Below are 11,467 nucleotides of genomic sequence, written 5' to 3'. Positions count from 1 at the left end.
TGCGACAAGATATACCACAAGAGGTGGTCATTCAAGATATCCTCTCCACTACTCTTCTTTAATGGAACATTGTGTGATTTCCTACATTTTAATGGCTTTAGGTGTTTGTTTCAAACTATAGAGTAACTTCTTAAGGGTGATTCAAAAAATCTTTTTTTTTTTTAGAATTTAACAAAATCCAATGGTGACATATAAACATCTTCCTAACCATGTAGAAATGCATTGGAGACATCCAATTGTTTAATTTTATATGGTTGTGATATTGTAATGGTTAGAATAATATTAGCTGATTTTATTACCTAGTTAAATATTTCAATATAATGAAGAAGACTATCTGGTTAGATATTTGAAGTTAAATTATTAGTCGTGTGAACCTTAGAGCATCTCCAATGCAATACTCAAGAAAACACTATAAAAATCTTATGTATCATGTGCGAAAAGTGGATCTCTAAATGGTCTCTTCCCTGATTAGCCATTTAGAGATACGGAGTTGGAAAGCCTTCTCCAATGCAACACTCAAGAGAAACCTTAAGAACTTATATTTTAGTATAGAATTAATTGATTTGTTTATGTGAAACTTAGAGATCCTCCAGCGGACACTCTAAATTAGAGTGCCCTCTTAAAACTCTCTAAATCAAATCTTGACACATCATTTTAGGGATCCATTTGAGTCAACCTGATCATCCTCTATCGTTTACTGGACAAAACGAATTTGTAATTGATTTTATCCTCCTCAAAACACAACTAACTGAAAGATTCCGCTATTGAAAATTTGAATTTCTTGTCTTACTGACAGAGTCGACCCTGACCCAAAGCAAACAAAGCGTCGCTTTGGGCCACAAAATTTAAGAGCCACATTTTGGTAAAATTTAACCCGAAGTGCCTTTAAACTTTATGCCAAACTCACAACTTTGCAAAGATAAATAGCCACTCATGCTTGGATCCAAAAGAACGTAATTTGTATAGGATTCCGCTTTTGAAAGTTTGAATTTCTTGTCTTACTGACAGAGTCGACCCTGACCCAAAGCGAACAAAGCGTCGCTTTGGGCCACAAAATTTAAGAGCCACATTTTGGTAAAATTTAACCCGAAGTGCCTTTAAACTTTACGCCAAACTCACAACTTTCCAAAGATAAATAGCCACTCATGCTTGGATCCAAAAGAACGTAATTTGTATAGCGTTCTACAACGATGTCTTTTATACTCATATGCTAAGTCCACCCCTCCCCCTCTGTTTTCCTCTCATCACGTGAAGTATTTTGTTCCTCCTCTTGTCCCTATCTCTTCATTTAATATATTTATGGGTCATTTTCTAAATAACACCCAACTTTGTGACCAATTTCTTTGCCTAGCTTCCTACTTTGTCAAAAATACCCAGATGACCCTCTTTTTCACTCACCGTTATAACACCGTTAACCAGTCAACATTTCTCTCTCTTCTATCTCATCACCTCTCTATGTCACCTCATCGTCTTCTCCGGCAAAGGTCGCCGACCGGCGACCTTCACACATTTAAAAAAAATTAATTAATTTTTTTCCTCTCTCCTCTCTAAAAATAATTTTTTTTATTTTTATATATTTATTGTTGTTGGACGCCTATTACCTTTTAGAGAGAGAAAGAGGTGGGGTTGGCATGTTTATGTAAATATATATTTATAGTTGTAATTAGATTTTTATTGAATATTTCTCAAAAATTACAACAATAGTGTTAGGGACACTTGAATTTGAAAAATTAATTTTTGGGACATCAAAAGTTAAAGAAAATGGTGTTTGGGACATCGCACTTTTTTTACTAACAAAATAGTTAACTAACGTTAATTGTTTTTCAACAAAAAAAAAACTAAGGTTAATTGTTGTTTGACGTCGTTACTATTAGATGATATGTTATGAATGAATTGGATTTTTAAAAAAAAAAATCTAGACTAAAAAAGAATTTAGATTTTTTTAAATATTTTTCCAAAAAATTGTAACAATAGTGTTAAGGATATTTGAATTTGAGAAATTAATGTTTGAGACATCAAAAGGTAGTAAATAAAATTAGTATTTTTGGAGCATCTCACTTCTTTTTTTACTAAGAGGAGAGCTAACTAACATTAATTGTTGTTGGACGTCCATTACTTTTTAGATAATCAAGTTAGTCATGTTGGTATATCTTCGTGTCTGAAACTCATCACTCCTGATTTACGTCTGCCTCTTTGACAAAATAACTCTATTAAAAGTACTTTATTTTTTTTATTTTTTTTTATTTTTATTTTTTTTTATTTTTATTTTGAGAATTCGACTACGGTCTACGTTAGTCGTTACAAGGCATTGATGCATCATGGAGATGTAATGAGCACGATAACCGCCTACTTTAAACTGAGAATGAAAGAGGCCTAAAGCCCGACAACGAAGAGGCCAAGCCCGACAAATTATTACATTATTCATAGCCTAAATTACATAGGATAAATCTTGATGGCAACTGCTTCCACCGAGACTCGATCCCACGACCTCATGGTCTTAAGAGGAGTGTCCATCCGTTACACCAAAGGGTGGTGGACAAAAGTACTTTATTTTATGTTTGGGGCTCCTTGCCTCCTTCACACTCACAAGTCACACCCACACAAACTTATCCCTTGAAAAACCGTTTTTGGCCCCTCAAACCCACTTCACTCCCTATCCCACTTCCAGAAACCCAAAATGTTGCTCCAATCAACAATTTCACCTCCTCCTCCTCTTCAAAACCTTTCTGTCTCATCATCTTCATTCTTCTACTCCCTAACCCTAATTAAAAATGGCTTTTCTTTCCCTACCCTCGTTCGAACTGACAGAAACCAAACCAACCCATTATCAATCACCTGTTCATCAATCTCTGATGTTCATAACTATGGTACTGTTGACCATGAACAAAAGCCAGCTCTAAAATGGAGCTCACTTTATCGGAGGATTTCATTAATGGAGGACCCTTCTCTTGGTTCTTCCTCTATATTGAATCAATGGGAGGAAGAAGGAAGGAAACTTACAAAATGGGAACTTTGTCGGGTTGTCAAGGAATTAAGAAAGTATCGACGATTTCCACTTGCTCTTGGGGTAAATTTAAATTTTTGTTCAATTACTTATTTTAGTTATTGGATTATTGCTTGATGATGATTTGACTATATTTATGCAATATTAGAGGTATTGATGATATGATTATTCTGGATTTCAAGTAGCTATAAGAAGTAATTAGATGCATAAAGTGTTGTAATATAAGCCAAATGAGGAAGATTAGGTCAAAAGTAAGTGAGGGTAATTAGATGATTATATAGTAGATTAGATGTAAAATTAGTAGTTTAATCACTTATGGTGGGATTTTGAATTAAAGCAAGGGGAAAGAAACGAGATTGAAGCGTCTAGAAACCTTCGGGTTTTTTTCACGGCTAACTTCCTTTCTCAAAGTTTTAGATGCAGGAGCTAGGTTTAGATAAGAAAATTTTGTGCAAACACATTTACATACAAGGATTAGATGGTTCCCATATGCCACTTGACTAACCTGTGAAACATAAATTGTTTTCGCCAACCCATTATTGAATCTATACTCCAAAAGTTATCGTGATGGATAATGTTATTCTGGTTGAAGCCAAATGCCTGGATTGGATTCTTTAACTTCTCCACAGTCATCAGATGCGAACTTCTCCATTATGGTTTACTCTGCATTGAGCCTTCCGTTTAGTATAAGACAAGTTTATAATGCAAAAACATTAGATGCGAACTTCTCCGCAGTCATCAGATGCGAACTTCTCCATTATGATTTACTCTGCATTGAGCCTTCCATTTAGTATAAGACAAGTTTATAATGCAAAAACATTAGAAGAAGAAGACACGATTCACTTCAGCACAGCTTTAACTTGGAATCACAAACGCGATTTTGTTCTTTGAGGACATTTTATTGGTAGTCTGTTGAGCCTTGAAAAGTGAAAAGTAATTGTAGCTTTGTCATTGTTAATTGCAAAGAGGTGACCATCTTGTTCACATCTAGGTCTAAAATAAAATTGAATATCTGGGACACCAAATGTAGTTTGAGATTTGATCTTAGTTGATTGGGTTTAGTTGCTCAAGGAAGGAGCTGATGATGGTTGAATGTGGATTTGGTGTTGTTGTTCCTTTGTGGTGTCTGGTGAGGGCTTTAATATGCGATTTTAGCAACGTTGGTTTTTTTTTACCTTAGTCACACCAAGCTGGGTCTTTTTTATGTTGATTATGCCCTAGGTAGTTGGTAAAATAACATTCAATTCTAAAAGTGTTAGTCACCTACTTGTTTCCCACAATTTTTGTATTCATTCTGTAGCGCATACATATTTTATAAACTTATATTAGATGTAAATATACTGAGCAATATAATACGATATTTTCCTATACTATCCGCGAACCCTTATTGGCCGATACAATGTAATAAAGGGCTCACCCTTTGGTGTAACACACTCAATTTCGACGACGTATAATATGCCTGACGGAATTGAAACGATGGACAACCTAACCAAGATATATTTATATAACTCAAGCATCAGTATCTTTATTTCATATAGTTTTTGTGTCCTAGGAAAGTTGTTTGTGTGAGCTGGTCAGTTTCAAACATCTCTTGTGATGATTCAAGGAAATAATTTTCGTAGAATATGGTCCAATATACTGAAATTTGTCTACTTTTACTTCTGCCAGTTCACATGGAAAGAAAGGAAGGATACTGAGCTTAGCTAGGAGGCAGTAGAGCCAAAGATTAGATGACCAAATATTTTCTAATTGCCAACCTGTTGGATTTATGGAACTGAATTTCACAGCTTTATATCATTTAGGTTTGTAAATTCTTGGATGCATTCCCTTTCTTTCATATATACTCATTTAGCTGATGAAAGAAATACAATCTACTTGTGCTTTAAAAGGAGAAGATTCTATGTAAAGATGAGTTTTATTAGTGTAGCTCAGTGGAAAACTGCGGTTAAGGTAACAACTTTTAAGCATGATAAAAGGCATATAATCATAAAGAAAGGAGATGATGGATAACAAGCAGGTGGGTTTTATTTCTTTTATCTGGAAGTGGCCAAAACAAAGACTAAAGATATCTAGTATTACATTACCCCACAAATAAGCTCATGGCTTGGCCGACTTATAAAGTCGTACTTGGACTTGAGAACTTCTCAACCCTGATCCTTATAAACGCTAACGGTTGTTGTCTTAATAGATATTCAAAACGTCTAATAAACCATATATGGGCATTTCGAGTATCCCGCTGGTGGCTAGCTCATTTGGCTGCATTAATATAACTTGGCAACGACAGGACCAAGGTCGACTTCAGCTCGGAGTAGTCCCATCCACCTTATTTATGTCACTGGGGAAGTCTACAATCTGAATTTCTTTTCATATTCTCTTCAGTTAAGATAACCCTAAGAATTCTTCTTTAGCATGAAAAAAATTGAAGTTTCAGGAAACCATAACCGATCTGGCCTCTGCTACCCCTACTCATGTTTCATCACAAGCTTCATGTTTAGATAGTGTTAGGTATCAACAGTATTGGAATAGATATATGCCCTTGCATGCACCTAAATTTGCCACTTAAGGGAGTTGCTAACCATATTCAATACCCAAACACCTGCCCCCGAGAAACAGTCTCAAACCATGTTTGAAAGAACAAACTAAGGAAGCTCTCTCAAACAAAGTCATATTTTGATATTAATAATGAATTACTTGGTTTTCGACTGTTTTGAGTGTTTCATAGAAATATAAATATTAGACCGTGGTTGGATGTAAATATTTATTAGTTTATATTGAACTCATGAATTCTTCAATATCTTTTTGTCATCTTAATTAAAATCATAGTCGTAAAATTCGTGAATAATTCTCGGGCTATCAAAAACGAATCTTTCTCTCAGCTCACACGAATATGCGTTTAATACGTTTATTTATAATACCGATCATGTGATAGTGGTTATGATCCTCTCAACTTGATCAATACATTAGCTTATCTTTGGAACTTTTACCAAATAGAGAATTTGAAAAAAAAAAATCCTAATTTTTTACTTAGCAAATGATTAGCACCATTGACTATTGAGTTTGTTACAAGGTGAATGGCCAACTGACTAGTGTATTATCACTGCTACTTGGAATTGGCAACCTAGAAATAGTTTATTACAAAATTGCTAGGATTTTTGGGCCTAATCTTGGCTATAGAAGCTATGCATTTGATAGGTAATATATTGATTGGGTCTAGAGGCCTGGTCCATTTGCAATAATGGAATAACCCCACCATGAATATCTACTTCCCAAGTTGGGTGTCAAGAAATTGCGACAGTTCTAATATTCAGAGAACCATCAAAACACACAATACGACCACTTAAAGACAATGACTCGTGTTTACTATCTTAAGTTCTTAACTATTCGATAATAAAGATAAGCTGCTGAAATAGATTTCTAACTTTTTCAAGTGTATCTCTTTATTATCCTGAAATTGACTTTTACAGTATTTCCGCAGGTATACGAATGGATGCATAATCAAGGAGATAGATTTAGATTATCCTCCAGTGATACAGCAATTGAGTTAGATTTAATCTCTAAAGTCCATGGAGTTCCAACTGCCGAAGAATACTTCTTACGCCTTTCGGATCCCCTAAAGGACAACCGCACATATGGGTCTCTTCTGAACGCCTATGTGCGTGCTAAGATGAGAGAGAAAGCGGAGTCCTTGATCGTTGAAATGAGAGAGAAAGGTTATGCCAATCACTCACTACCTTTCAATGTGATGATGACTCTTTACATGAAACTCAAAGAATACGAAAAAGTCGTTGAAATGATTTCAGAGATGTTGGAAAAGGATATAAAATTAGATATATATTCTTATAACATTTGGGTAACCACCACTGGAGCTATGGGTTCTTCAGAACAGATGGAAGAAGTTCTTCAACGGATGAAGCTCGACACTAGTATCTACCCTAATTGGACTACATATAGCACAATGGCTACCATGTATATGAAGTTAGACCAGATGAACAAAGCCAGAGACTGCTTGAAGAAACTTGAGAGTAGGATCACAGGTCGTGATCGAATCCCTTATCATTATCTCATCAGTCTCTACGGAAACTTGCGTGATAAAGAAGAGGTTAATCGGGTATGGAAAATATACAAATCAAACTTCCCAAACATTTGGAACTTAGGTTACCATGCAATGATAGCTTCATTAGTCAGACTAGACGATATCGAAGGAGCAGAAAAGATTTACGAAGAATGGGTGTCGGCTAGGTCAAGTTATGATCCTAGAATCTGCAATCTTCTAATGGGTGGGTATATTAGGAAAGGATTGATAGATAAAGCAGAAGCTTTTCTCGAAACTGTGATCGAAATAGGAGGTAAAGTAAACGCGAACACTTGGGAAATTCTTATGGAAGGTTATATTGTGAAAAAACAAATCGCTGGAGCTCTATCTAGTTTAAAGGAAGTCGAATCAGCTGAAAGAGCAGAAAGTTGGAGGCCCAAGCCTGCAAACATATCTGCATTTCTATCGCTTTGTGATCAAGAATCCGATTTGGAAAGTAAGGAGGTTTTGCTTAAGGTACTGAAACAGCTTGGTTGTCTTGAAAATGAAGCTTACATGTCAATGGTAAACCAAAGTAGTACTGAGACTAATCTTGGTTCTAAGCCATCTTTGAATAGAGATGGTGTTCAGAGAGATGATAATGATGATGATAATGAATCTAATTTGCTTCTGAACCAACTTCAAGGAAGCTTGTAATAAGAACATGTTAACTGTCTAAAGCTGCTTTCTTTCAGTTTGTTTTTAAACTTAATCTATGTCAGATGGGTCCTACCAAACTAGGGTTTATCCTGGTTTTTGTTATGTCCATGGTTTTGAGAGCAAGATGAAGATGAAGAGAGATTGATTATGGTTTCAGAAAGTTGCAGCAACCAACTGAAAAAAAAAAAAACAGAGGAAGTTTCTTTATATGTAAAATAATCAATGGGGGTGAGGGAGTGGATCCCACCATCTTCTATTCATGTTCAAGTTGATGCATACAATTTGCAACAGAGTGTAAGATTAGATCTCATTTTGTGTTCATGTGAGTAGGACCCATTTTCCCTTTCTTGGATGTATTTGATACATTTTTATATTGTTGATCTTTCTTTCTTTTTTCCCTTTTGTATATTTTGATGCCCCTAGAAGTTTCATTTCTATCTGTTTTTTACAGGCTTTTCTTGATTTATTAGTTTTTAGCATCTTTCAGCTAATCTACACCTGAAAATATAAAGAAAGGTAAAGAAAAGAGTAATCACCTTTTTGAGCATCTTTTTAGAATCTTGATGAATTTTTATGGATATGTTTGAAGTTCCTCTCAAACATCGAAGGCCACTAATATGTCATTTAGGTGGTGTTTTTTTTTACTTGTGTGAATATGACTAGTTTAAGTCTAAACTAAGCTTGTTTTAGTTGGAAGCACATTAGTCATTTGAGATTAGTTTAGACAATGACATGTTAATTAAGACACTACTTTAGGTCGAAATCGACCCAATCCAGCATTCAAAGAAGTTATATACACGACAAGTTAAGATAAAAAAAAAACATTTAGAAATCTACTTTGAAATATTTCAGTACTCTACTCGTATTGCATATTTGAATTTAACGAAAAAAACAAAGACTATTATTTTAATGTAGACAATAGAAAAAACTTGAAACAAGATTTTCCTCGTGCGTACTAGTTAAGTGGTTTTGAACCGTAGTTTTAAGAGGCGGAATTTTTTATTTACATTTATAATGTCTACTCAAGAAGCAATGTAGAATTATCCTAATATTACACTACCTTGAATCAAATTGAGTATTTTAAGAGGCTATAAACAATTGCAGAAAAACATGCCTTTACTCATGGAGACAGAATTTACCTCCCACACCCCATGTTGCTCTGTTTTTATGTGTTAATGTCTGGTTGATGGATGGTCAATTTCCCAATCCAAACTCAGAGAGTTTGTGTTTCCTAGAGAGAGAAACAGAACATGTTGATTGGTAGATATATATAATAGACTGCTAAATTCATTGAACCTAAAACTCAATAGACTATGGATTAGGAAGAGAACCAAAAAATATGTATATATTTGTTATTGTACTTTACTACTAGTTTGGCTAATAATTTAGTCCATCCACAATTTACAGAGAGAAAGTAAATGAGAGGGAGATGGAAAAGTGAAGGAGAGAGAGAGAGAGAGAGAGAGAGAGAGAGAGAGAGTGAACTGTGCAAATCATGAGATTGTGTAGCATGAGGACTTACATTTTGAGGTAGTGAGGGTGATACTTGTACTTGCAAATCATGATTAGTAAGGCAATAAAGAAATGAAAGAAGCTACACATTTGTTAGTTTTACCAGGTCTCGCTTTGGAGAAATAAGAAAATTTTGAGGAGATTAAGTTTTCGAGGCAATTTTTCTTTTTTCTCATTTGCTGTGGCCGACCATCACCACCACCACTATTTCTCTCTCTCTCTCTCAAAACCGTGACATTTTTCTCTTTATCTTCACTACTCTAGCAAAGAAAGAGTTTCCTCCGCCCGAACCCCCTTCATCTTAAACGAACGGGAAGTGTTTCAAGCGGAACACTAAAACCTTTGGTCCACCACAAGAACAGTCACAAACATCGTTTGGTCGGGTGATCACGAGATGTTTGTGGTTGGTCCGAGAAAAGACGTTTGGTTATTCTATAGGCAGCCACAATATTACTCTTAGCATCCAAAACAAAACTTTTGTTTCTTAGTGTATGTTTGTGAGGCCGAAGTCGAGGTGAAATGTAAAGTGATTGAAGTTTTATTTTGTTAAAGCTAAAATGGTGTTCATACCGGGTAGCTATGGATACTTTGAGTCTAGCTTACTAGTGAGAAAATTTTAGTATTTGAATAGTATTTTAACTTTGATCTTTATCTATTAGTTCGCTAAAAGTCTGATGTTCGATGAACTAGTTATATTTTGACTCATCTTAACTTCAAATAGTTTGGACTATATTGTATTTTGAAATATGAATTTTGTAAGTGTATTCGTTGTATACTCTCACGAAACATAACTCATCGTCCACTAGGGAAACTTAGGAGTTTAACGGTTTATTGCACGTGTGAAGTGAATCGTGATTGTCTGCGAAAGCGAATTAGGATCTTTGGTAGGATTTTTTTTTTCTTGTCTTTTCGTAGTACTCCTTCCAACCTCTTTTTTTTCGTTATTTCTAATGGTCCTACTTTTACTTGCATCCTTGTGTTAATAGTACCATCATCACATGCAATGATGACAATGAAAATCATTGTCTTCAGCTACAACCCTGTTTAAAATTATTATCAGGACTCCTCCACGATACAGATGCTGACAGAATTACTCTTATAAAGGAACTTGTTCTTTCCGCGCTGAGTTGTAACTTGCTGGGAAAATGCAGATGGATATTGAGAAGGTGCCTGCCATCGAAAGATGGTACTCTTTTGGATGATCTTACTTCATTCCAACATCTTCTTGGGCACCTTCTCCGTGTCATTGTAACTCGGCTTGATATTAGGTTTTTCATGAATTGTCTAAGTCAGTTCGTGCAACATCTTTGGTACGTCATATAGATGTAGCCACTCGAGTTTTCCTTACTTCAAAGGGACTCTCAATTGGGGACTTTGGTTTCCTGGCCCTATCGGATTTTAATAGAACTACCTTCTATTTTAACTTATCTTTTGTTAATAGAAAATCGTGGGATAAACCATGATCACGTGATTTTATCAGAGTTTATAGCCAACACCCTTATCATCTCCTCCACGTTTCCTAGTCGGTTACACTATTTTTAGGGGCTATAACTTCTAGTCGAATTTGACAGAGAGACACAGAACGAATTTCATCTTCTTCCAAGTGTTGAGCAGACTTTTGTCACCTCCAATATTGTTTTCTTCAGTGCGAGAATAAACCCGTAGTTGTGGTAAATCCTTGGGAGTGGCCGAAGAATACAATTTGCACTGAAGTTGTTTTAAAATCTTTTTAAGGCAGTGCTCTCCATACCGCGACAAAACAAACAATATTCTAGTTATGTGATATATAAATTCTCCATGGATCTAACCTCCTTATTTCCAACAATTGTCACTCATTGTATTTATGCTAACGAGAGTCCCTTCCATTTAGGATAGTAGGATTCTTCAAACCTTGCTAGATGAAGGTTGAGACGCTTTCCGAAATAACTGTATTGATATTCGTAAACAATTTAAAGACACAAATATGAAATTCTAAATTTACCAACGTCTCATGATTATTTTACCAGTATCAATAAATTCATCTAGCACACTAATCATTTCAATTGATATTATGTTCTTGTTGGTTGAGTGATGATTATACAATTTTGTAATCACTAATGTCTCATCAAAAAAATTTGGATCCCTCATCAAAAAAAATTGGATCATTATTATACTCAATATATATTTTTTGTGGAGGGGGTTATGTTTATTTATATTAATGTTGGTTTGTGCTTATTTTG

General features: G+C 35.1%; 1 protein-coding gene across 1 annotated transcript; it reads left to right on the top strand.

Moving 5' to 3' along the window:
- Positions 1-2,148: 2,148 nt before the first annotated feature.
- LOC147536831 (Tetratricopeptide repeat (TPR)-like superfamily protein) lies at positions 2,149-8,140 on the top strand. Its single transcript, XM_086641911.1, has 3 exons — positions 2,149-2,216; positions 2,544-3,067; positions 6,480-8,140. Exons 2-3 carry the CDS (start codon positions 2,678-2,680, stop codon positions 7,731-7,733), a joined length of 1,644 nt encoding a protein of 547 aa, XP_086498037.1. The 5' UTR covers positions 2,149-2,216; positions 2,544-2,677; the 3' UTR covers positions 7,734-8,140.
- Positions 8,141-11,467: the final 3,327 nt, after the last annotated feature.

This window comes from Eschscholzia californica, unplaced genomic scaffold (genome assembly GCF_041429995.1).
Source record: "Eschscholzia californica isolate CP2 unplaced genomic scaffold, dmEscCali1.0.p SCAF_5, whole genome shotgun sequence".
NCBI lineage: Eukaryota > Viridiplantae > Streptophyta > Magnoliopsida > Ranunculales > Papaveraceae > Eschscholzia > Eschscholzia californica.
Note: the sequence above shows the minus strand (reverse complement) of the source record. Positions and strands in the feature narration are given on the sequence as shown.

What these genes read in the sequence shown, in the direction of transcription:
- LOC147536831 (XM_086641911.1), top strand. Translation starts at nt 2,678, where the DNA reads ATGTTGCTCCAATCAACAATTTCACCTCCTCCTCCTCTTCAAAACCTT. An exon ending in GATTTCCACTTGCTCTTGGG is followed by an intron (nt 3,068 to 6,479) that starts GTAAATTTAAAT and finishes GTATTTCCGCAG; the next exon opens with GTATACGAATGGATGCATAA.